The sequence below is a fragment of the Microtus oregoni genome, unplaced genomic scaffold (assembly GCF_018167655.1).
Source record: "Microtus oregoni isolate MIOR12 unplaced genomic scaffold, Mior012 000001F_ref0000356, whole genome shotgun sequence".
Taxonomy (NCBI): domain Eukaryota; kingdom Metazoa; phylum Chordata; class Mammalia; order Rodentia; family Cricetidae; genus Microtus; species Microtus oregoni.
Genome location: NW_024543060.1, coordinates 88,932,019 through 88,959,340, shown reverse-complemented (window position 1 = coordinate 88,959,340; position 27,322 = coordinate 88,932,019). Strand labels below are relative to the sequence as shown.

At 43.8% G+C, this 27,322-nt stretch overlaps 1 protein-coding gene across 2 annotated transcripts in view; it reads right to left on the bottom strand.

Moving 5' to 3' along the window:
• Window positions 1–27,322, bottom strand: part of Nr1h4 (nuclear receptor subfamily 1 group H member 4) — a 42,812-nt gene that overhangs the window by 8,824 nt on the left and 6,666 nt on the right. The window contains exons 2-7 of one of the 2 annotated variants that reach the window (XM_041676285.1): window positions 25,839–26,207; window positions 14,151–14,303; window positions 11,391–11,524; window positions 9,715–9,813; window positions 9,281–9,380; window positions 4,897–5,043 (exon numbers count right to left, since the gene is read on the bottom strand). In XM_041676285.1, coding sequence (XP_041532219.1) covers window positions 4,897–5,043; window positions 9,281–9,380; window positions 9,715–9,813; window positions 11,391–11,524; window positions 14,151–14,303; window positions 25,839–26,207 — 1,002 coding nt within the window. The remainder of the gene's footprint in view (window positions 1–4,896; window positions 5,044–9,280; window positions 9,381–9,714; window positions 9,814–11,390; window positions 11,525–14,150; window positions 14,304–25,838; window positions 26,208–27,322) is intronic. The other variant, XM_041676293.1, reaches the window with a different exon arrangement.

The window sequence follows — 27,322 nt, the reverse complement described above, 5'->3', positions numbered from 1 at the left end:
GACTGACAAGCATCCAACCACTGAATTACATCCCTAATACTTAGAAACTTGTGTGTGTGTGTGTGTGTGTGTGTGTGTGTAAGAGGTCAACACTAGCTAGCTCCCTTCATCACTGAACTTGCTGCCCACTGATTTGGCAAGACTAGCTGGCTAACGTGCTCCAGGGATCTTGTCTCTGCCCCCTGCAGCACTGGGGTCCCAGGCATACGTGTGGGAGCTTTCAAGTGACTCAGTTTCCATCTGGAGTCAGTTCTGACTTTAAAAAGTCATTTGAGTTCAGGCTTGCCTGCTCTGCTTGTGTGAGAAATTTCTGATTAAACCCATGGGAAAGAGCATTTTCCCCACGAGAAAAGAACACACTGTCTAGCAAAAAGCACACTGCCAATGCCAAACCTTAGAAACGCCGAGCTAAGACAGACACAGCTTACTCAAGGACAGGAATGGTCTTGTAGGTGGATTCTGACCGTGGGCTGTGCCTTGCTCTGCTTTTGTATACAAGCAGGTTCTGAAATAAACCAGGGGCTGTACAGAGTAAGCCGGCAGTTGCCCAAATCCATCCCGTGTTCTCCTTTCCATCTCTATTTCTTTCAATCTGACATTTCCTTAATCCTCGTGCCCCCGCGCAGATCCCGCAGCTGATTTTGCTGGAGCATGCTCTAACACGTATGCACCCGGCTTTTAACACGGATGCTCAGCTCAGGTCTTTGTGCTTGCACGGCAGGCCCTTTCCTGACAGAGAGGACCCGCTCCTTGTTTTCTTCCCTTCTAAAAGCCACGTTCAGCTGGATTTTCTGTGACCTTTATCCAAGATCATAACTGATAGTGTCTCTAACAGAGGATGCAGACAGCTCATCTTCAGGGTTCCTCCCCTGAAATATAACCCAAGGCCCCTGTTAAAGTGAGGCACTGCTTCCATGTTCAAACATTGCTTTCACCCACCTCAGTGGGGGAGTAGAATTAGCTACTTTTGTCTCCAAATTCAAGTTGACCACACCTATCCAAATCACAGCTCCCCTTCTCACCGTGGTATAAAAACTAAACACAAAGGTATAAGGGAAGAAACAGGGACTCTGCCCCCATGCGGCCTTGCCTGGGAACGGCCGCCCCACAGGTGTTCCTTAGTAATCTTGGGAATGTATCAGCTAATCAGCCTCCTGATGGTGACGCAGAAATCCATACACGTTTGCTCAGCTAGAGAGTGCTATGTTTATCCAAGTTCCTATGACAAAGGTGAGGTAGCTATAAAATGTAACAAAGGCAAGAGATATCATTGAAACAACTGAAGGGCCAGAGAGACGGCTCAACAGGTAAAGGCGCTTGCTGCACAGGCCGGGCAACCTGAGGTCGGTTTCTGGAACCCGCATAAAGGTGGAAGGAGAGAACCAACTCCACAAAGTTGTCTGGGACCTCTACACACATGCTGTGGCATGTGTAATCACAAGCATAACATACACATACAAAAATAATGAGTAAGATTTTGAGAAGACTACTAAAGCCTTCTTAAAATACTAAGACAGGTTTCGATTGCTAGACTCTGACCAAGTGAGTCATTCGGGCCTTGACTACCAGCTCTAATTTTTAAAAGCTTCAATCAGTTTAACAATTAAAAAAAGGTTAATTTAAAATATTAATGAATAATATGTCCTGCATTAGTCCTGGTAGCAAACGTGTATTTGCTCAGATTAGATTTTACTAGGGGTTGGGACTCATCAGAGTTTGAGATGCCAAGTTTCCGATTGAACTCAACAAATTATATCCATATAAGTATACGTAGTGGGCACTGGGCATCATAGCAGTACCAGGCCAAGGTCTCAAGCAGTTACTGGACCAACAGAAGAGGTGGATATGTAATAAATACATACGGCCCAAGGCTGAGCAAGTACAAGGTGTTAGCGACGAACAAGGTGTCTGCTCAGCAGCACTAAAAATATCAGCTCCTAAACGACTTCAAAACTTCTTCATGTGAAGGCAATTGCTTTCTATAAGTCAGCCTTAAGGGGTCCGTGCCGAAATTAACACGGGATCCCTTTGAAAAGTCAAACTAGAGGGGGTAAGAATGTAAGCTACCTTAAGCACTGCCTTTCTCATAGACGGTCTGTATTTAGAGCTTTGCATTTTCAACCCTTCGGAATACAGTATTTGAACTCATCACCGGTTTACCTGTTTCTCAGGGAGATGTAGCTATGCTGTTTACAGCTCACGCCTGTTTCAAAGGACAGAAAAGAGGCCTTGTATACTCTACTGCATACAGTGATGTCTAGTATGGCTCTGTTGCTAACTACAACTTCATCACCCTAATCCAAGTGTCTTGTTTCTCTGACCTCGTTGTCTGTAATCATTCAAAGAAGCAGCTTGACGTCGCCAGCCACTGCTTGTATTTTATTCCCCTGACGGAGGGCGACCATGTGTTTTTCTGGGTTTTATCCTGACTGGCCAAAAGCTGGTAGATGTTAGACCTTGGCAAATGACAGGGGCAATATATAGAAAGAACACTGGGCCTCCAAAATCCTTGCACTCATTTCTTAGGTGTTTGCTGATCTGATCCGCTGTGCAGCCTTGGCCCGTCGAGGCCACTGAGACTACTTACAAGATGATGCAAGAAAAAAACATCCCAAGTCTTAAGATACACTGTCATCCTGACAAATACTTGTGAATTGGATATTACTTTGTATATATTGTGGGGGAAAAGACACCCCAAAAGCCTTGGAAATGTTAGGATTTACTTAAATTTGAAACAGACCAAACAAGTTGTTTTATTTTATGAGGTTGTTGCTGCCGAGTGCCTTGCTGTCCAAATGCACATCCCTTAAACAAGCCCGATTCAGTCCTATCACATTTTATATTATCATATGATTATTCTTATTTTTATTAAAATGTTCAGGTCAGAAGCCTAGTTTGCATTACAATACTACATTTGGAATAAAACACTGATGCGAACAAATTATATAGAAACAATTCCACTGCCAGAGACTAAGGCAGCTACAAGTTCTGTAGCTTCAATTAACACAAATAAACACTCACTCCCTTTAAGTAACAGCATCTCAGGAGATGGTATCTTTGTGGATACAATTTGGGTATGATAATAGAAATGGCATGAATCTGCAGAACAAAAAATTTAATTTTTATATTGTAGACTTTAAAGACTTCTTCTCTAGGCATCAACAGGGTGAATTTGAAAGACTGTGTTATCCTAGAAATAACGCATCACAGAAATGAGGCCTACTACATTAGCATAAGAATAAAAAGTTATTCTTAAAGGTCATTTTGAAAGATCGGGTTTTGATGTGATATGTGGACACACAGTGTTCTGAGATCTGCTGGGAGTAAGGGACTCATGAATATTAATAAATGGAAGACATACCGTCATAGATAATAAAATACGAGACAGCATGTGAGTTTGGGTGGTTTTCACTGTCACAATACCTGGTTGGTATTTGGAGACAGTTTCTTATTATGAACCAGAGACATGCATATTTATTGGCACGGATAATGTTCTGGAAGATTTTATCACTGAACTTTCACGAAATTGGAAAAAAAACACAGTTTTCAACTTACAACATTATAAGTAAAGATGATTTCTTTTTTAGACTCTGACACATATTTAACCAGAAAGAGCCTCGTCATTTCTCACTTAGCTATTCCATTTGTTTCTATGTCTCTCCTTGCTTCTCCTCATCTCCATTATAACCAGAAGGATCTTTCTGTGGCAGAGCTAAGATCACGATGCGTTTGTTGAGAATATTATTAAGGTTTTCTATTGTACTGACGTTAAACGTCTTCTGTGGTGTTCAGTGTCCCTAATGGCCTAGTTCATTTTCAGCTTCATAGATAATACTTTCTAAAACACCCGGGCACTTGTGAGTGCTGGACATGGGCTGCCCTCGTTTGGCCACGGCCTTGCATTTGCTCTGCCTGTGTCGCTATACCCTCACCATCACAGCCTGACACGTTCCTAACCATCCTCCGTGACACACTCGTCAGCTTCTGAGTCTGTCCAATACACCTTCCCAGGGATGTGGGCTCACTTCCGGGCTCCAGATCTTTAGGGGGTCATCTTACGTCATCCACCCCCATTCCCCTACTCATACATAATCTCATAGTAAAATAAAAACATCTTATTTTAAGGATCCCCCCCCAAGAAAAATTAGACAGAATTTATGGAAATTCATCCCAGTGTCCCTTGGCAGTCCCTGCCATAATATCACTCCATAATATTCATAATACTGAATAATACATGGTGTGATTTCATTTTGCCTCCTAATGGGTAGTGTAGTATATTGATTTAGATGTACAGCTTCGAGCTGAGGATGTAGCTCAATAGAAGGCCAAATGCCCACCACATGCAATGCCCTATTCAATTCCAATCATTGCAAAATAAAACTAAAAAGGCATGGCTTCCGGAGACCCAAGAACAGTGAGGATGATGTTAGAACTGATTTCACAGGACGATGTTTAGGCTTGGTCTGAACCACGTGTAAATTACTCAGAACAATGTCTGCAATCCTGTGTGCAGTGTTTAAGTACTGATTATAGTTTATTATTTCATTTTGAATAGGATGGATAATAGCTTGATACTAGTCTTTTATCCCTATAGGCTGAGAATAAATGAATCTTTTTTTTTCTGAACTGGCTAAACACAGTTTCACTGTACTATTTTCAATTTGATGAGCTTTTAATATTTCTTCTTCTGACCCTTCATCTTAGTTCAGAGAAGAATATTTTGCTGTTACTAACAGGATTTTTGAACTAAGATTCCCAAGGTCGCATCTATTTAACCTCTATCTTTTAGAGCTGTTCTTCATGCTAAGCCTTGTGGATGCTGCCTGGTAGCCTAGGGCCCATTGTCATAACATGTGTGTCAATTTTACTCGCATTAACAAACCCTCTATCACTCACCACTGTTTCGAATTCTTTCTTCCAACAGGTCTGCGTGCCCAACGGGAAGTTTTTTGTTGAAAATCTCTGCTGAGCGGAGGAACATGGCTTCAACCGCAGACCCTTTCAGCAACGCAATCTGATCCTCGTGGTCCAATGTCTGAAACCCTACGGTCATAGTCAAGCAAGGTCAAGGGTTGTGTTTGCCCAACAGTAGTTCATGCTGTTCATATAGGATAATATGGCATGCACACTGTAAGATTTCATCATCACCATCATCCTCACTGATCAAGCACCTCCACCAACCGACCCTGTAGCTGTCTCACAGTAGGTCTTCAAGTGGAGCACACTGAGTACTTTAACTGAGCCCCCCAAAGAGAAGCTGACTTTTTTCTTCACTGAGTCAGATTTACTGAAGGAAGGCAGTGAAAGCAGATGCCAAGTGCTCAGCAAACACACACATGAACCTGGCTGACTCACATGAAATGACCCTTGGAAACTGGATGTAGGCAGATTTGCTCTGAGTCATTATTCTGGTCACACCTGGCATACAGGGTCAACTCGGAAAATAAAAGCACCCGGAGCTAGGAAAATAGTCTTGATGTGTCCTAAATATTGGGCTGATTTGTGAGGCTTAGTCAGAATGTAGAGCATGAGCCACACATCCCACAAGTCTATTGGTGTCATTTTGAGGTATGTTCTCTGAGCTAAGGTCTACACTGTGGCATGTGGAGAAACAGACAAAGCCAGGGAAGACTATTAACCTGAAAGAATAGAACACCACCTGGAAAACACAAAGTCCTCATCCGGGCTTTTAGAGCTCCCCCACCCTTGCTAGTGCTCTGACTCCCTCCCCATGTCCCCTCTCCCTCTCCTCCTCCTTCCTCCTCAGGCCCTGGCTGTATTGGGAGCTGAAAGGCTGCTGTTGTCTCATGAAGGCTCTTCCCTGGCTTCCCCATCCCCGCCCCCTCACAGGTGTCAGTTATCTCTGCAAGGCTATCCTGAGTAAAGCTCCAAGCTCTCCCTAGATCCTGCTTCATTTCTGTTACAGAAGGCTCCACTACCTGTCATGATACAGTGGATTCCTTTCATTATGTATTGGCTGCTATATTTGTTGCAATATAAACTTTTTAGAGCAGAGACTGTCTATTTTTCTTACTTTTGTAGCCTCAATGCCTGGACACATCATAGCCACCTGCCACCATTTGTTGGACAGCAGAATGGATGATAAAATCCCACAATTTTTGTGCATGCTGACACATGATGGCGAGAGACAGAGAGAGGCAGAGAAAATGTCTCAGCGTCTAATGGCTAAGGAGAGGGTTAAACAGCAAAGGGCATTCAAAGAGAACAATGCTAAGGATTCACAGTCACCAATCGAACTGGACCAGAGAGTTAGCTCAGTTAGTAGAGTGACTGCTTAAGCCTACATGAAGCCTTGGGTCCCATCCCTCCCCTTAGCGTTACATAAAATTTAAATTTGGATGTGGGGGTATGTGCCTGTAATACTTGTGAGGTAGAAGTAAGGAGATCAGAACTTCAAGGTCATCTTGTATTATCTCATGAGTTTGAGGTCAGTCTGGCCTCCTTGAGGAAAGTCACTATACTGAGACCCTAAGGACTGGGAAGATGGTCAGGGTCACAGGTTCTGCTCACTGGATCTCCAGCACCTTGGACAGTGTCTGGCAGAGGCTGTTCTAAATAGAAAGACTAATATCCACAAAATACCCTTTCAATAGAGACCTGGATAGAGGTGGGCAGTCCTTGGGCTTCCCACAGGTCAGGGAACCCTGATTGCTCTTCGAGCAGATGAGGGAGGAGGATTTGATCGGGGGAGGGGGAGGGAAATGGGAAGCGGTTGTGGGGACGAGGCAGAAATCCTTAATAAATAAATAAATTAAAAAAATACTGGCATTATACTAGCCTTGCTGATACTTGTAGTGTTATTTCTAGAATATTATTAGGGGGAAATGGTCGACAAAAGCCTTTTGTCTTTTTTTCCTTCTGTGTTTTAAGATTTTTCCTTCTGCTTTATTCACTGAGCACACATCAATGCGCTCTCCCTCAGAAATGGGGACCAGGAATGATGAGGAGCTAAGATATTGTCACTGCTTTCAGAGAGCCACATCCCCGAAGCCTCTTGTCACCTGTTATGACTTAGATCCAAAGCTGAAAAACATCTTCTCGGTAATGATTTTAGAAAATGTCATAGCCCTCTCTACCTTGTTCATTTATTCTCCCCACAATGTTTCTTTTTTTGTGTGTGTGATCTTGGTTTTGAATCAAGATGGGTGTCACCTTAATTAGCATATATCAAATTAAGCTCCTCTTTCATCACTAGTAAAGAAACAAGAGAATATTAATGTCTCAATGACAGCGAGAACTTTCTCTCCATGTTTTTATGAGTTTCATTAGGCTAATGTCTATCTGTGACACATTTAATAAAAGAATGCTGGGAAATAGCCACCAAATTAGCATGTCTAATTAAAAACCTATGCCAGAAGTTATCGTCTGGAATTTAACAAATATTATTCGGTTACTGAAAGTATTGATTACACTCTATACTAAGAAATTGTAAATGCACTTATGTTTTTCAAATTCTTTTGAGACAAATTTTATCAGGTAGCCCAGGCTAGCTTTGTTAATGTTTTTCCATGGACACAATCACCTCTCAGACAACCCTGATGCCCCAGATACGCGGACGAGGCCGGTTGGGGAATGTGGCTTGGCACTCCCGGTTCTTTCCTGGAGAAAGTTCATACGCTGAGCACATGGGGACATAGTCTTTCCTTTCCCTTACACAACCCCTACGCATTTTTGAATCTGTCTTCCACGTTTCCTCCTTCTCTCTCCCACCTCTCCTCCTCTTATTGTTTTGAGTCTTCTTCCCCAGACTTCCTGAGAAGCAGACTAACTGTTCCTCCTGCTGCTTGTCTCTTTCCCCTCGAGCCCACCTCAGATAAACCTGGTAAGGCCATCTATCTGCAACCAAAATTTCATCATTTCCTGAAACCTCTTTACCACCCAGGGGGCAGCAGCTAAATCCCATAGTTCCAATTTGCTTTACTGTGTAATCAAAGAGCATAATCCTATAGCTACACTGACTTGCTTCTCCCGCCATGTGTGTGTGTGTATGTGTGTGTGTGCAGAATGGTGTATAAGTTCATGTGTGCAGTTTTTTATTGTGTGTGTATCTGTACAAGCATGTGGGTGTGGCTTTGTGAAAGTCAGAGGTCAACATTGAGTGTCTTCTTCAAACACTCTCTCTCCATTTTAGTTTTGAGACAGACTCACTGATCTGGTCTGGACCTCCTGTCTTTTCCTCCCCAGTTCTGGGGTTAGAGGAGCACAACACCCATGCCTGGCTGTTTACTTAGGTGCTGGTGACTCAAAATCAGGCTTGTGTCTTTGAGCTGTGCAGGTACCTGCGAACATGTGTATGCAATAAAAAATAAATTAAAAAAAATACTGACTTGTATATAATTCTTCCTGAGGGCTCAGGTTTTCTCAAATCCAATTCCCTTCTGTTCAGGTAGCACTGTGTGTGTGTGTCTGTGTGTGTTTGTTTGTGTGTTTGTATATAATACTTTCACTACCCTTCTTTAAGGGAATAGCCTTAATGGGGGTATCAACCACTTCTTATTGAATAAAAATGACAACTTTGCAAAGTCTCAATCCTGAACTATTGATTTGGAAGATTTTTTTTCTTTTTTAAGAGCACGATCTAATGATTACCAGGCTGGTCTCAAAGTTAATATGCAGCCAAGAATGGCCCTAAACTTCTGTCTCCCCTGCTTCTACCTCCTCCTCCTCCTTTTTTTTTTTAAAAAGATTTATTCATTTATTAGTATACTGTTCTGCCTGCATGTTTGCCTGCAGGCCAGAAGAGGACACCAGATTTCATTACAGATGGTTGTGAGGCACCATGTGGTTGCTGAGAATTGAACTCAGGTCCTCTTAGCCAGTGTTCTTAATTGCTGAGACACCGGGATTTCTAAGCATATACCCTCAGGCCTCATTTACACAGCTCCATGGATTAAACTCAGAGCTTTGTGTGTGTTAGCCAAGTATGAGACCAACTGAGCTACACCTCCAGCCCAAGGAAGGACGATTCTAAATGATTCTGAAAACGCATTCTGCCTCTAACTTTTCATGTCTAAAGTAACTGGAAGCATCAAGTCATATATGATTTTATGGTTGAAGCTCTCAGCATGATAGGGAAACTGTACAGTATAGCAGAGTGGTTGCTATGGAAAACCCCCAGCAAAAGAAACCATGACGATAGACCTGATCACACCAGAACGTTTTAAGAACTGAACAAATATTGTACACGGAGTGATTAATATGATCATGGCACATGTTATACATTTCAAGAACATTCACATTTATTATTTTTAAAAAGTACCTGGAAGCTTTTTTGTGAATTCTACAAGAACCTGTACATGACTGGTAGCCATTTCTGTTAATATGAGAAAATTTTCTTCTGCACTAAATTCTTCTTTTAACTAAATTTTAAGAAAAAAAGTGAACGATTAATAAATAGACAGGGTTAGGACAACTCCATATAAAACCATTAAAGGAAAGCAACAGACTTGAATAGTGGAATTTATAGGCCCAGACCAATTTCTCAGATCTTCGGAAATCAAATGCTATTTATAAGATAGATCTGTGGCTTGTTTAATTACTTAAGGGTAATAAAAGTTTGAACATATTACTGGAAATCTCAATACAATCACTTTGAGTAACACATTTATTTATAAATCCCACCACCTTAAAGGTACTAAAAGCTCCGGGAAAAGGTTAACTTTAAGCAAGTGTATTTTCAGAAAGCATACATACGATTTTATTCGTTATTTCCTGCGGCATCCTCTGTTTGCTATATGAATCCATAATATAATGCAGAAGGTTCTGCTGATCTGGGGTGAGTTCAGTTTTCTCCTACACTGGCAAGAAAATGGAAGGTGTTAGGGAGGGTGGCTAAAGACACATTCCAATACATACACTGATCTGAAAGGAACTGATAGCAAGGGATTTTTCAAAGCCGTAAGAGCTATGGGCTTTCATGGAGTCGAAAGTCAGTTTCTCTGGGTCCTGGCACACGCAGCTACATATTTCCCTAAAGTTGTCTTAACTTTGCTGGTTTTTCCTATTTAGAAAAGATGAGCAATAAAATACCCTCTTCGTGTGTCTCATGGGAATAAACAGAGTGAATATGGAGGTTGTTGAGCCCCATCATACGTGAAGGTCAGCAGAAGTTCAAGGTTAAACCATCGCTTGAAAAGGTTTCCTGGGTGTTAAATGGAGACTCCACCTACACACACTTGTCTATATTCAAGGGTGGCCAACTGTGGCCTGTGGACCAATTCCATCTTTGCGAATAGAAAGCTTTACTGGAACGTGGCCATGCTCCTTTGCGGATATATTGTCTGAGCTGCTTTTGAATTAAAATGGCAGTTATGTAGCGGTCGTAAAGAACACACAGCCAAAGCCTAACTGCCTACATGTCTAGCATGTTATAGGCAACAGTCTGCTGACACTACAGTCATGAGTCTGCTCAGCCCAGACCCTCAACAGCTCTCTCTGTCTCCACTGTCTCTGGAGAAATAGGAACCACAGTGTCAATGTTTTGCTTTCTTACACCAAAGCATCGCTGATGAGCACTTTGGCAGAATGGTCCTTTCTCATAAGATTACTTTTCCTGATATCAGTGCAAACCATGAGTTTAACAGCCTAGCAGGATGAGGTGATCCTCTCCCAACGCGTCCAGGCAGAAGTGCAGCTTGCACGTCACGGCTTATTAGTTTTTCAGCTAGGCACATGAGAACCGTTCCTGACGCTCGGTGATTTCTCATGGTGTGTGTGTCTAACCAGGCCAGTTGTCCCCTCACTTTGTCCTTAGTTATCCAATGGATGTCTTAAGAGATTTTCTTTTGATTCTATAAAAAGGGTTTCTCTGTTGAGACACATGTGTGGGATCCTGCCTTACCCTTTGATGAGGAGCAATCCACAGCCTCTGCTAAGTTCAGACTTCCCCAGTAGGAGCTTTCCTTCTCAAGGGCAAGGGTGGGGTATGGCTAACAAAACTCAGGTAGAACACAGGCCAGGTAGTGCAAGCTTTTCATCCCAGAATTCTAGAGGCAAATCCCAGCCCTTGGGAGACAGAGGCAGATGGCTCTCTGTGAGCCTGAGGCCAACCTGGTCAAATTAATGTGTTCTGAGACAGCCATCCACAGTGAGATCCTGTCTCCAAAAAACAAAACAACAAAAAACCCTAAAGTGGAAAACTCCATCCTGAAGACTAAATCGTTCCCACTGGCAGCCATTAGGTAGTAGTGGCCAAGGGAGAAGAACCTTAGGCACTGCTATTTAAAATCTCATGCCTCTCCCTCTTGGTTCAAAAGAAAAGGAGAACTCCATTTCAGTGCACAATGAGATGGAAGCTCGGCTGTGGCTAAGGCCTCGGGTTCCCGGAAGCACAATCCCGGCTGGTTTTGGGAGCGCCATCACTCTGTTACCCTGCATGACTTGGTGGTGGAGGTCACTTGTCGCGAGTCATGCCCTTCGCCGTCCTCGCTCACAGTCTTCTCTGAGTGCTGCTTCACGTTCTTCCTTAGGCGTTTAGACTTACACTGAATTTCAGTTAACAAACCTGAAAGAAAGGGGGAAAAAAAGCATAGACAATCCTGTTGGGTGTGTGGTCCTGACGCAGCTCCTACATGGTCAGCTCAGGTAACGAGTCAGGATTAATCAATTAATTAATTAATTCTAGCTCATCTGGCCTTTAAAAGGAGAAGGCCAGCAGAGAGATGGCTTCATGGTTGAGAGGACTTGCTGCCCTTCCAGAGGACCGGAGGAGCTGGTTTCCAGCTCCCAGATCACATGTGTGTCAGGTGCCTCCCTTCACCTGTGAGTGATTCCAGCTCCAGGGGCCCTACGCCCTCATCTGGCCTCCTCAGGTGCCCTACATACGTGGCATTGCATGCACACAAATGCTTATGCGTAAATTAAAAAGGAAAATAGATCTTAAGTAAAAACAAAAGGTTAATTTTTAAGATTTGATTTTGAGTGAGGCATTCGCCAGCTGGGAGTCTTTGTCTTCATTTATAAAATACAAATATTGCTGCAGAATTTTCCTTAAGTGTGCTTAGATTTTTTTTAAAAAAACTGGGTTTTATATAAATAATATGTAATACTAAAGGATTATACCAAGCACAAGATGTTCAGTTAATGGCATGGTAAGTGACCCACTCCCTGGTTTTGATCTAGGCAAACATAGAAGCTGGCTTCAAAACTCACAATTACTATTATTTTCACCTGTATCGATGCCGTTCAATAAAAAGTACATTTGGTTTCACATTAAACTGGCTGAATAACATAAATGTGACCGTCTCCCGGGAAAAAAAATTAAATCCTATTAATCCGTACAAGTTATTTAAAAATATAATGGTTGCAGTACTTAAGGAATGTGACTGCTTGGTCCCTGTGTTGAAGACGAAGCCCCTAGGGTGCTCCTGGGAGACACTGGAACCCTTGTCGGGGGCAGGGGGCTCATAGAGGATCTGTGGATCATTAGTGTGCATCCTCAGATGGAACTGTGGGACCCCAGCTTCTTCCTCCTTCCTTTTTTCCCTTCCAGGTCATGAGGTGAGTTTTTCTCTGTCATCAGCTCCTGCCCTTTGCCCCACAGTGCCTCTTCCAGAAGTTTCAACGCTTGTGGAAAGCAGTGCTGGAACTTCTAAAAGCCCAAACCACAAGAAATGTTTTTTCTAGCCGGGCGGTGGTGGCGCACGCCTTTAATCCCAGCACTCGGGAGGCAGAGGCAGGCGGATCTCTGTGAGTTCGAGACCAGTCTGGTCTACAAGAGCTAGTTCCAGGACAGGCTCCAAAACCACAGAGAAACCCTGTCTCGAAAAAAAAAAAAAAAAAGAAAGAAATGTTTTTTCTTCATAATTCTCCTGGGCATTTTTAAATAACGATAGAAACACAACCGACACAAAGTGTCTGATTTTTTTTTTCATGACCTTGTAAAGTCATTGATTATACTTGGAGCTTTAACAGGCGATACTGAAATACCTTCCGTATTTATTGGACTTCTTTGTTCTCTCAATGACAACGCAGCACGGCTCACGGAAGGTCACTGTGCAGAAACTCGTGCAACAGCTACGTCTCTGAGAGGAAGATTCTTGTGCTTGTGAAGAAAACTGTGGACTTTTGTGGTGAGGGTCTCTTGCAAAATGAGCTCAGATGGGACAAGCTCATATTTAAGTAATGAGCAACACAAAGCATCCTGTGTCAAAGTATCTCCATCGCGAGATTGGATTGCAGCCGTCACCCCCGTTTGGGTTCTTCTTTCATGGATGCTAAGATGGGATCGTGGTCGGCCTGTATTAAACTTTCATCCACCCAGGGATGGCTGATTTATTTACACAGACCGATTTCCCCCCCTCCTGCACACATTGTTTCTCTGGGTACATCCCCGTCGCCCATACAGCTTGGGAACAATAGGGCTGGAGTCACCTTCCAAGGGCTTTCATTTCACGTGGCCTTCCCTTCCTGAACATTGTCATCCCCTTGGCGACATTTGTTTGCCTGTTTGTTTTGAGGAAGAACAAGGCAGTATCTCTAAATCTGAGTGGGCCGACGGATGAAAAATTAATGATGTTTTACTAACAGGCATTCCAATTTCTGATGAAGATGGTGATTCCTCATAAAGACGGTGTTTAATACACTGTCCCCTTATCAGACTGAAGGACAAAATTATATTAAAACTCAGGGTAGTTAATTTCCTGTGGAAACCTATACAAACTGGCTCACAGCCACCCTAAGAGGAGACGAATTCTTAATAAAATGACTTAGCTTAAAACCCTATTTAGATAGTTCAGAGGCAGTTATTGTCCTACAACTATGAATTTTTATGGTAATTAAGCAATAAATAAGAGGTGCATTAAAACCAAATTTAGAGGACCCTTCCAGAATGCCATCCGTTCTGTAAGTTCATTGCACCAAGTTATTCCCATAGTATGTTAATCACATATCACTCTGTGTATAAATTCCTTACAACAAAGGAAAACAGAAACCAAACCAAGCCCCAGGTATTTCTTCCAGAGAAATAGGATGCTCTTTACATGGAAGTTTAAACAATTCAGAGGGTCATTGCCCCTGTCAGGAACTGAGAAGGCTTGGCAGATCCCTTCTTTAACATGGGATAATCTGAGTTACCGGGCCTCTGCCTCCTTAAGAGGTTTGAGTGGAATTGAATTGCTTGGAGTGGATACCTGTATACATACATTCAGCCAACATCCCCATCTCTCTGCACTTCCTTAGTCGGCACTCCTGGCACTTCCGCCGCATGTACATGTCCATCACACAGTTGCCCCCGTTTTTACACTTGTACACAGCGTTTTTGGTGATGCTTCTCCTGAAGAAACCTGCGCGAGAAACAGTGGAACGCGTAAGAACACCCTGCACAAGTTTTCGAGAAATACATCTGGATTCAGATACGTCAGGATATTTTCTGGGGATGACCCAGATGAGCCTTGAGCAAAGGATGAGGCTTTGTCTTGTGCTGTTGTTGAAAGAGAACTATTTTAAATGTATCTCTTTAAATAATGGCAAGTGGGAATTAGGGCCTCTCTTAGGGGAAAAAACAGTTTTTTTAATATATTGCTTTCATTTATCTTTATTGGGGGACAATTACATTCCAGTAAGCATGAGGTGCTGGCACTCTACAGGTAAACAATCCATCCCTGCCCTCCCAGAGTTTAAAGGTCGACCAAAAGCAAACGCACGCAAATCCTGAAACAAGCCAAGACTAAGGGTTGTGTGGCTACTGACTGGATGCCATGCGAGAGAGAACAAGAGCCAGAAATGGTTGAAGTACAAGTGACAGGCTAGAGATTTGGCTCTGTGGTCAAGAGCTTGATGCTCCTGCAGAGGACCAGGGTCGGGCTCTCCAAACCCACACTTTGGTTTACAACCAGCCATAAGCCCAGTTCCAGGTTTCTGACTTCTTCTTTTGACTTCTGTGAACACCAGACGGTCAGGAGGTTACACATGGCCATGTGCAGACAAAACGCTCTTTCCACATATAAAATGAAATAAATAATCCTTCTTCAGAACTTGGAAAGTGAGCAATAAGCAAAAGGCCAGAAAATATGTTACTGCTTTCCAGGCGTTTTAGGAAGAAAGCTGTAGTCAAGGTTTTAGCTGTTTGGCACTTAATATGATAGCCTCGCTGAACCATGAAAGTGCCAGGCTTGATTTAAAAGGTGGTATCTCCCCAGAGGAGACACAGGGTAACTACAGTCAGCTCAAGTAAGATGCCTACAGCCACGACAGGGATGCAGCTTCCTTCCCTCTTCACGCCCCACATCTACTTGTTCTCTTCCAACTGGTCAACCGTAGACTCCATTAAGTCCAGATCTGCGGTGGTGGCGAGCAGGGGCACAAGGTATTTGGGAAGCAAGAGAAGTAACAGAGAAACTCGTTCTTGCTCGCCACAGCAGCTTACACACTTACCCGCCATGTCAGTTTCTGAGGTTTCCACGACGTGGTAAACCATAGTACAAAAAGATACTAACAGAAAATTCCAGGAAGAAGCCCCTTGTAATATCTGTAATTGGACACCTTTCTGAGTGGAGTGATGAAGTCTTACACAATCTCACCCAGGATGTGAGTCATCTCTTTAGCTAGCAAAGCCATGTTGTACAGATTATCCACCCTGTGGCACCAAGGGATTTCACTTGTGCAACCGTTATCACTGCATATCATCCTATTTTATCAAGGACTATTACTGATAATATCTTCCTTGCCTAATTCATGTACGGCTATGTATATGGTTCACACAAAGCCCCCCCTGGGTATCTTGGAATTTAGCCACGGTGGATGAGGGGCACTGTCGTGTCATAAACTGACACTCCTCGGGGGTTGGGTTATGAAATGACCCTTCCCACACTGGGGCACTTTTAGTCACACTTCCTTGACGAGAACAAGGCTGTTCCAGTTCCAGCTCACAGCTGTATCTAGGGATTTGGTAGTTTACTCCAGTCCACGTTAGTGTTAGCTGTCCTTTTGACACCATCTAGAATCCAGAGTTTTTAAAAAGTCTCAGTTGAGTAAAATTGTCTTTATTAGGTTGGTCTGTGGGCAAGGCTATGAAGGGATCTTAAGTGTTAATTGCTACAGGAGGGCCCAGCCCACTGTGGGTGGTACCATTCCCTGAACGGAGAGATGATCTTGGGCTGTATAAGGCCAAACATGGGCCTAAGCAAGCCAGGGAGTGAGTGAGCAAGCGGTGCTACTCCAGCAAGCTTGGTTTCTACCGCACTTCCCTGGCTGTAAATGAGTTCTCTGCTGAAGGCAGCCGCAGGGAACAGTACGCAGGCGAATCCTGAGCGCCTGCCTCCACTTCACTCAATTATGGACTGCGGCCTAGAAGCACAAGATGAAGTAAACCCTCTCTCACCCTAACTGGCTTTGGTCAGAATGTTTCACCGCAGAAAGAAAACAGTACAACCGTCTATCTGTCTTCTTTACACTGAGGTTGTCGGCATGGACTTACATTAACCTCACTGTGAGTTACTCTTGTCCAAGATACAAGTTGTTATTTTAATGGATGTTGGAACAATAGCAAACATTTATTATATACACTCTCTTGTTCTGACCATTTTACCAGCAGTTAATTACTTAATCATGATATCGATTTTATGATGAAAATAGTAGTCTCCTCCTATGTTATAAAGGAAAGAAAATGATACCAGGAAATTACACACCTTGGCCATGATTTTATGCACTCAGAGGACTCAAAGCCAGGAAATCATTCTCTATAGCCCATACTCTCAATTGCTCAGCTGTCATTGCCTCCCCTGGGGCACAGGGGATAGAACAGCTCAACAGTAAGCAGAAACAGAAGGCTGCATTCTCTTACTTCCCAGGTATTAAGATGAATAAGTCATCCCTGTCTTCAGAACTCTCAGCGTGGGGATATGAAGAAGCACATTCAGGGACTAATACGAGATTGAGTGACAGGTAGCTGAATAGGTTAATACATCATTGAAATACTCAAGGAAAAAAGTACTGGACCATAGAACAGAGTTCTGGGTCATTCCAAGTTCTTGTAAAGGCTCCATTACACTTTAGAGGGACAGGAACACTCACACTGTAGATGTGGAAAATTGCATATCTCTTATGAAAACATATCCAGCTATCATCCAAAAATCCTTATGATAAATTAGCTATAGCGTAAGGATTTCCCAAGGCCTAAGAATTAAAAATGTTGAGCTGGGGTGACCCTAATCCCAAGTGGGGAAATCAGAGAAGGCTTTATGCAAACTTTGAATGCAGGCTAATAGAATAGTTTTGAAACATGAACCATGAGGGAGGAGAGGCCTCTTGAGAACCAACCAGGCAGAGTGGTTACAGAAGCTCTGAGGAGAAGAAGATAATCCGTCCTGGTAGCAGTGTAGTCTGGGAATATTAGTGAGGGGTGGCTAAGGGGTTGAAGGGGGAAGACAAATACTGAAGTCCTTAAAAGTCACAAAGGGATCTTTGCTGTGTAGAAAAACAGGGGTCCTTGGCAGTAGAAGGTGTGGCCTAACTGCGTGTGGAGAAAATCCTTGACAAAAGAACAAGATGAAGGAAGGCGGAACTAGACTGGAGACCGTTACCGTAGCTGAGAGGATAGAGACGCCTCGGCTAGACGGGGAGAAAGACTTAAAGAGAGAAATGAAGAGAACAGGCTAGCCTCGGGTAAACAAGTAAATAAGAAACCAGAGGCAGCACAAAAAGATAGCTATGTCAAGGCTGGCTTAGCCTTGGCTCACCTGTCAGCTGCTTTGAATTGCAGCAGGAAAGATCTTAATACTTTCCTAAATGTTAAGTCCCACCAAGTAAATTTTTTTTTCATCCAGCAACTGATGGAAATAAAATATTTTTTTATAAAAGGAACACTTTATGCTTCCGAATAGCATTGATATGGAGAGTACAAATACCAAAGTGCACATTTTTAGTGAATTAAAGAAAAAGAACATTTTTCTTCCAATGCCAAACCATGAGCTCAGTGAACACCTTAGCCCGCATGACTCAATCTTCCCATGAGTCCCTTTAAAGTGGCCATAGATACTGATAGACAGCTCAATAGCTAAGAGAAAGGAACGCCTTATTCCAAGAAGAATCAAAGGAGGGGTGCATAGACCAATCCTCCAGGTTTTCCTCTTTCTTTTCACTTCCCTTTATTAACTGGAAAGGAAATCATTATCATCTCAATAGCTGAATTAATTAGCTTTCACTCTGGGAAAGCAACACAATATTATCACTACATCATTTGAATGTGGGCACATATACTGGATTTATACTTATGCAAATCTACCCACACACGCGCTATGCCTCTATCTTGCTCTTTCTTGTGCATATTCAACAATGCTTATATCAGAAAAGTCATTTGAAAATGAATGGAAAGGAAATTCACCGAGGAACAGAGCCTTCCTGACAATAGAAGATGAGCCCTGGCGAGGACTGGCATTGCCAACTTGGGGGTAGGGAATCCCTGACTTGTAGAACAGTTTGGGGGTGGTGTTTTCACGGATCATGCAGTTCTAACAAATATTAGCCACTGTTTTTGTCCTTTATATAGATAGGATCCAGCTTCAGTGCTAGTCCCAAGTCATACATGTGTATACGCCCTCATGCATGTCACATTGGACATTGGTGATTGACATGGGTATCTACTGGTAGTATGAAATCCATGATCTATCATTTGCTGTTTGACCTGTTTAAGGATCTCTGTGCCTTTAAAACGAGCATAGAACTCAGAATTCTTTATAGAGGACATGGCTTACACAGAGATAGCTTTACATATGCTTATTTTGCTCTGAATGTTGCTCCAAAACACATATGGTATTCATTCAATCCTTAAGCCAAGGAGTAGTACTATTATTATTTTCATTCCACGGGAGAGGAACTTGAGTTTCATAGAGGCTAACTAGCTCAGAGTATCAGGTAATAAATAAATAAATTGTAAATAAATAACTTGTAATAAATAAATAAATTGTAGAGCTTGGATTTGAACCCTGGAGGCTCAGCTCAGACTCCGCTTTCAACCACTACCTTCACGGGTGTTCAAATAGAATAAGGAGTTTGTATCCCAAAAAGTTTTCTCAAGACATCAATTTCCCCAAATCTCACACAGCATGGAAAAACCCAGCCCGTAACAAAGATCTGTTACCTTCCCCAAGCTGGATCCATAAAGACTTCCTAGCAGACATTTTATCAGTGTTGAAATGAACCAATGCTCAGTCATCTGTGTATGTTTCGTTCTTGCTCCTACGGACTTTCTTGTTTTCTTGCCATCCCAAGAAGACAGTGGTCATTTTATGCTCGCTGACTTGGGCAAGTCTCCCTCTCACTGAAAGGGTAACTCCGGATCATCCAAAAATGTCCAAGATGGGTGAATATTTCTAGAGTCAGGAGAAGCTGAAGCAGCTTAGCCAGGAAGAGTTTGGAGAGCTCCCTGCAAGCTCTGGGAGGGAATGAATCTCACAGGTTCTGTGAATGACAGCCAGCACCCATGACGAGTCCCCAGAGAGGAGGCAGACCTCAGTGGGGGCTGAGGTTGCAGCTCAGCAGTAGTGTACACAAAGCCTCCTAGAAGTTACATGAGGTCAGTCTGTGAAGAGGTGACTGCTTAAAGACTGTCTGTGAAAACACATCACGATTGGAGGTGTGCGGCAAAAGCGACACTTGTGTGCACACACGCGGGAGGGGGATTAACGGCGTTGAAATACTTTGTCTGTGTCAAGATCTAAAACGTAGGGATCCAAGCTTTGCTTTCAGGGAGCTAAGAAAGACGTACTTTGTCTTTCCCTCCACGATGAACAGAGGGAAGATGATCCAACTATCCAAATAAGAAATGAAACAGAGCGAAACTAAAGCCCTAAAAACTAGAAAAGTGTGAGGTCATCAGTGGTAGCCTCCACAGAGGGGCAGAGGCCATTTCATGACAATTCTCCCTTTACTTTGGGTTTGGCTTCAGAATCACACAGACTCCCTTCAGAGGCAGGTTTATTAAGCTGCGTGGAGCCTGAAAGGATAGAGAGTTTAATTCTGCTGACATCCTGTGAGCCTGCCGCTTGCTGAGGACACAAAGCCAGGTGTCCTGCTGTGACTGACCAAGGCTCTGCGCCTCCTTAAAAGCCATTTAGATGCCCAGGTAGACACACTCTGGGAGCCCAGCCCGACCTCAGCACCCCTCAGTGGTCTGAGCTCTCATAAGCTAATTTCCTCCAGGGGTGGCATCTGGGGATGCTTGTGGCAGTGGCCCACAAAGTAATTTGCTCTTACAGGGAATTTAACCCTTTACCTCTGAACCATTGCTTACACGCTTTGTTGGTTTAGTCTTGTATGTGTACAGTAACTGCTCTCATTTGGCAGGTTGTGTTTGGGGAAGTTTCTCTTAATCACTATTATTTGTGCGTTGTTTATAGACTTAGGCATTTTCCACGTTTAAGGATGTATCGCTTATATGTTCATCTGAAATATCAGTTTTTGTCCACTTAAAATTATCCCTTTACCATTTTTTGAATGTGGTTTTTCAGATCCTACTTGTTGGTGGGTAGCAGTTTTGAATCTCTGTTGTTTGCCTTTTTTGTTATTGTTTCTGTTGTGCGCATCTGTTAGATACATTGTCTCTCACTCCTGCTTTGCAATGGCAGCTGCAAGAACAGGACTTTTGTCTTGTTTTGTTTTCCTCCCGACAGCATCTCCTGGAGGTCAGAAGTGTGAAGGGCAAGTAGGGTAAGGCTTCATGACATTTTACGAATAAAGAATGTAATGAATTTAATGAATTGGCTAATTAACCACCAGGAAGACAGTTTTGGAGGCAGAGGGTGATGCCAGTTGGGGAATGGAGAAGAGCAAAGCAGAAACTGATAGAATAAGACAAATTCATTAAGAAAACATAACAGCAGCTCACGCCTCCAGAACCTTTAGGCATGCCGGGTAGAGAGCTAGATGTTCTCAAGGCAGTGCCTGCAGTGTTTTCAATGCAGCAGTGCAAAAGCAATGCTAAGAGCAGCGAGCATGCACTAAATATCTATCACTGGTAGCGCGTGTTAATTGCATCACACAGAACGGTGATCTCAGTACATTTGAGCGCAACCACATGAACGGTTCTCAACCTGTGGGTCGTGACCCCTTTGGGGTCACATGTCAGATGCGTATATTCACAAACAGTAGCAAAACTACAGTTATGAAGTAGCAGTGAAATCATTTTATGGTTGCAGCATTAGGAAGGTTGAGAGCCCCTGTACTGTATGACTAGCAGAGCTACTTCATGGCAATCTGTAAATACCCAGCAAAGAAACTGTGCCAGAGGTCGAGCGAGTTAGCAGGCAAGCCCCACAACTGTGCCTACACGCTGTGATCACCTGATGTGTGTTATCTGCTTACCCATCTGTCTGTCATCATTGCCACCCTTATCTCCACTATCATCTTGCCTTTCTCCTAGTCAGCATTATCTCCTCTTTGTAAGTGAGGAGGCTGAATCCCAGAGACACGCACTAACTCAGCACTAACCCAGCGCAACTAGAAAAGGAATCCCTGGAGCGGTTTGCCTACTGAGTCCTGACTCACCTATGATGTCACGATTCGCCTCTCAAAGGCTCCTGATGCAGTGAAATCCTTAGACACCCACTTCATCAAGCTCTGTGACTGATGTGGGGTTCCCCTGTATGCTGTGATTATCATTGGTTAATAAAGGAACTGCTTTGGGACTATAGCAGAGCTGTAGGGGAACAGAGCTAGGAGGGGAAAACTAAACAGAATTCTGGGAGAAAGAAGGGTGGAGTCAGAGAGACAATGTGGAGCCACTGAAGACAGACTGGTTGGAACTTTAGCTGATAAGCCACAGCCACGTGGCGATACACAGATTAATAGAAATGGGTTAAATTAATATGTAAGAGTTAGCCAATAAGAAGCCTGAGCTAATGGCCCAAGCAGTCTTTTAAATAATATAGTTTCTGTGTGGTTATTTTGGTTCTGGGCAGACAGGATGAATAGGTGGCCTCCTCCTACATGTGACAATTTAGACTTCCAGTTTATTAGAGCCCTAACTAAATATCACAAACCAGACTGTTCTTGATCTCAACTGCAGTCTCAACTATGCGATCTCAATGTATGAGTATCAGGGCTACTTGCCAGTCAAAACGGTCTGTAAACAAAGACTCCATTGGAAACAGTCTAAATCTACTTCATGCGATAATCATCTCAATATTTTTGGAAGCTTTCCTAAACTTCAGAACTAAGCATAATGCTGGTACAAGATCTTATATAAAAACATACTCCAAGGGGCAAAGGAGTCACCCATTAACTCAAACGGTGCCATCCCAGAGCGCTACCATCCTCTCTGCGGTATGTGTAGACTGTGACATAGGTCAACGTCACAGGCACTGACTTACTAGAGAACACAGTTGCTCAAAATTTCCCGCCAGAGGCAGATGGGCTTTGGGTGGTCAACGTTTGAGATTTAAATCAAAATTCATTCAGACGTGAACATTTCATAAACGGCACTGACGACTCCTGGAGGAAGAACGGTCTAGATTTAATCTCGGGCCAAGCAAATGCCACTCAATACCTGTCTACACGGCACTTGTGTTCGGTGATTACTTAAAAAAAAAAACAAACCACAGAAAGCTGCATTTTCTCTCACCGTTGCTGTATCTATCTATGACAAATGAGACATTAGAATGTTTCTTATGGAACTAGAGACAAAAGTCAACAACAGTAGGAATTCTGCTACGATCTCCAGTTTGTTTCTAAGTTTTGATTTTTTTTTCTCTTGGCAGGTGTGTGTGTGTGTGTGTGTGTGTGCGCGCGCGCACACGCGCACATGCACGCATGTGTGCGTGCATGCAAGCATGTGTATTATGTTTCCAGTGTCATAGGCTCTGCAGCCTGTAAGGCAATCCCAAAACAAGAAAGAAAGCAAGAGCTTTATATACAGTAACCTTTTTAACTCTCACAAAATGCCACAGATGACAGCTTCACTTTCCCAGAGTTGGGACACATAGAAAATAAGCGCTAGGTAGAATGTGATTTGGCTAGCTTGACATCCGCTGCATCCTCCTTCCAGGCTACCATAGGGAAGAAAGATGCTCACTCCCTTGCAAAGCCCTCCCAGAAAGAAGCCTTTAGAAGACAGTGCAGAAGAGGAGGGGGCTGCCCCTGGCTCCTGATGTTTCTACTGTCAAGCAGGGTCAGGGAATTCTGAAATGGCCACAGCTGAGTTTCCAGGTGAGCACACTGACAAAGAGGATACATGCATACAAGACATCAATGTGTGTGGCTTCAGCAGACACTCAGCATGGCTCTGGAGCCATGAATTTCGGCAAAGGGACCCTCCTGCACTCTAGATGGCAGCTAAGTGGCACATTTCTGTGGCAAACAGTCATTGTGGCACGTGGCCAACTCCCCATTTTCTACCCTGTGGCCGAGTGGCATTGCAGGTCAAGAAGGCCAGTATTGGCAGCACAGCTCTGAGCAAACACCTCGAGGTTAGCATAGAACTTGCTGGGCTCTTCGGACTGTTCCTGTCCTTGTCCCACTCTGCTTGAAATACTAGTTTCTGTTTTATTTCCTTGAGTTCTGGCAGTTGCCTTCGCTAACTTGATCATTTATGGAAAGCCTTGATCTCTGAGGCATGTTGACTGACTTTAAAGCCCACAGTCTTTTTGAAGAATGCTATAGGGTGAAATCAGCTTTGTATCTTGGGATGCTACCAAGAGCTGCAGGTTGTGGGGGCAGCGCTGGATGAGCAATCAGACCTTCCCAGAGCAGGTCTTTCCTGGACTCTATTCCATCCTATTCTGGGTTAATTTCCTCACAGCTCTTTGCCCTTCCCTGATCACTGAGCTAGGGCAGGTCTCACTCGTTTTCTTATGAGAACACATAAGACCACAAAGCAGACTGTTATTGACTTTTCAGTCACTAAAGGCTGAACTCCCAGCTCCCAAACACTATATGACACCTAGGGTAGTGTACTGTGACCAACAGCATTCACGGTGGCCGTTCAAGAGAGGAAATTAAGGCGTACTGGTACCTTGAGAGTCCGTGAACTCTGTTCCTCCCATGTTCCCATTTCCAGATAGAATCTAGAGGTAGACTGAAAGTTTGCAGAAACCCAGTGTCATGTGGGATCCTGCAGCAGAGACATTCCTGCATGCTTAGGGTCCTCTGTGCCCAGCTTAGCATGGTACAGCTGGATATTGCGACACAGCCCTGCAGCAACAGCAGAAACCCACCCCGGCCCAAAAGAAATGCACAGAGATGGAGGAGGATGCGCTCAGCACCCCAGGACGTTGCTGTACGGTACCCCATCTTCTCACTGGTGACCAGAGAGTGGCCAGACCGTCACCCCAGCAGAATAGCTCGAGAATACTGAGGATCAACCCCACCACAAAACCACCCAGTCATACCCCACAGCACTCCGCTAAACCTGTTACCTGACCACAACTCAGAGGATGTTTAGCAGGAGTAGGGGAATGATTCTGAACCAAATGAAATGACAATCAGAGCCTAATGTTGAATTAAATCCAGTCAGACCAAAGAGGCCCCATTTATTGCCCACAGGTTGGGTGCTGAGCGCTCTCCCCATACTGGCACTTGGTCCTGGTTTTCGGCCCTGACCTTCGGCGGAGCATGGGAGCCAGCAGCCTACAGAATACAACTTGTCTTCGCTCCGCTGTCATAAGCAAAGTTCAGTAGAGCAAGTCCATGGCTTACTCTCTACAGGTCTGCATGCACGGTATGTCTGCAGAATGCAACAGTTGTGACATAGACTTCCACAGGGAAGACCCTAAAACATTTGTCGTCTGTCCCTTTGTGGGTGGGCCCAGTGGCTCCATCTTCTGCCCATTGCATGTTTGTCATTTGCTGGCACCAGAGGGACAAAGTATCAAACCAAAATCAGTAGATGAAAACTCTGCCTTACCCTGCTCTCAGAAATGTATCTAAATCCAAATTCTTCTTAACAATCTCAAAGGACCAGGCTTCCTCTGCCCACTTCCTTCTCTGACTGTGCCTTGCTAGCTGCAGTTTTTTGCTTTCCTGGAGTCCCGTGCTTTCCTGGAGGCTGGCTGCCTCTGACGTAGCTTCTCTGCCCTCTCCTGAGTGTCTTTTAGGTGCATGCTCTTAGGGACTTGCCTTGGTCCTCTAGTCTCCCTGTAGTCACCCTGCCATGCCCCAGAATTCTTAGGACCTTTTTATTTATGAGGTGAACTGTCCCAGGTTTGTGTCTTTTGATGTTTGATCCGTGGGCTGAGGCAATATTGATAACCTCAATATCTAAAGAAAGCATCTCGCTGAACATAGCAGATAATGAGTACTACTGATAACTCAAGAACAATGGCAATGGGTTTTTGATCCTACTGCACGTACTGGCTTTGTGGGAGCCTAGGCAGTTTGGATGCTCACCTTACTAGACCTGGATGGAGGTGGGCGGTCCTTGGACTTCCCACAGGTCAGGGAACCCTGATTGCTCTTTGGGCTGACGAGGGAGGGGGACTTGATTGGGGGAGGGGGAGGGAGATGGGAGGTGGTGGCGGGGAAGAGACAGAAATCTTTAATAAATAAATAAATTTAAAAAAAAAGAAAAAAAGAAAACAGCAAAGATACACTTATTAAGGACGATATGTCTGCAGCTCAGGCTGAATGGACCAAGACGCGGCTCCCAGAATAGCAGTGGCAAAGTGGAACCTTTTGCGGTACATAGAGGGGGTTCGCCAAACTCAGAAGGGGCCACGCTTTACTGACCGTTCAGAGACATCTAACTACCACACTGTATTGTTTCGGTGGGATGCTTTTGTGGTTTCTCTATACTTAGTTTTGCACATTTGGTTATTTTCTCGCATAGAAACCTGGTTCCACAAATTGCGGCAGCCAGCACAGGAGAATCACAATAAGAGGGCACTCACCTTTGCAGCCCTCGCAGGTGAGCGCGTTGTAGTGGTACCCGGAGGCCCTGTCTCCACAGACAACACACAGCTCATCTCCTTTTATCTTTCCTGCCGATGACATGGCCAGCCGGGGCTTCTTTGTCACAGGCATCTCTGATACCTCAGTCTCTCCCTGGTACATGGTCTCGCCTGGCATTCGCCTGAGTTCATAGATGCCAGGAGAGTACCACTCTTCTGGTTGCTGGGGGTAGAAACCCAGGTTGGAATAGTAGGACGATGAGGAGATCTGTGGTTGAACTTGTGGGAACTGCACATTGCTGTACGGTGAATACGACTCCAAGTCCAGACTCTGCCCCAGAGGACCCGCCTCTTGTTCTGCTAGCACACCTGAAAACAAGGACCAACGAAACTAGAATTAATGTCAGTGTTCTAGAAATCAGAGCAACACATCAGCTCTAAATATATTTATTTATTTTTAAAGATTTATTTATTTATTATGTATACAACTTTCTGCCTCCATGTATACCCACACGCCAGAGGAGGGCGCCAGATCTCATTACAGATGGTTTAGAGCCACCATGTGGTTGCTGGGAATTGAACTCAGGACCTCTGGAAGAGCAGATAGTGCTCTTAACCACTGAGCCATCTCTCCAGCCCCTCTAAATATATTTAAATACAAACTATGAACATATGGAAAACTTAAAACTATAAAAATGTATTTAAATAAAATGAACCTTTTACATTTATTTGTAGTAACAGGAGCGGCGGGGCTGTGTCCCCAGCACCCCAGCCGCCTGGCTAGCTCATACCCCGAAATAATTACAAGGACACTGTATTCTTTTAAACACTGCTTGGCCCATTTCTATCTAGTCTCTTCTAGGCTAATTCTCACATATTAATTTAGCCCATTTCTAATCATCTTCATTGCACCGCTAGGTGCGCTTACCAGGAAGATTCTAGCCTATGTCCATCCTGGGTGGGAGCTTCATCGCGTGTGTCTGCCCAGGAGCCGGGAGCATGGCGTCTCTTCTGAGGCGTCTGCTCCCGAGAGGAGAGCTGTCGAGTCTCTGAGCTCACTTCCTCTTCCTCCCAGCATTCTGTTCTGTTTACTCTACCCACCTATGTTCTAAGCTATGAGCCCAAGCAGTTTGTTTATTACTTAGCCAATGAAATCAACAGATTGATATATGACACTCCCACATCATTTATTTATTTATTTTTATTGATGTACATGCGTGTGCCTGGGTGAGTTTACGTGCACTACATTTATACAGGTGCCCTTAGAGGGCAGAGGTTGTCAGATCCCCTAGAGTTAGAGTTATAAGTAGGTGAGAACCACTGATGTGGATGCTGGGAATCGAACCTGTGTTCTCTGGGAAAGCAGGAAATGCTCTTAACCACTAGGCCATCTCCCCGGCCCTACAAAATTAACTTTTAAAATACATATTATCTGTATATTATATATATATATATATATATATATATATATAGAGAGAGAGAGA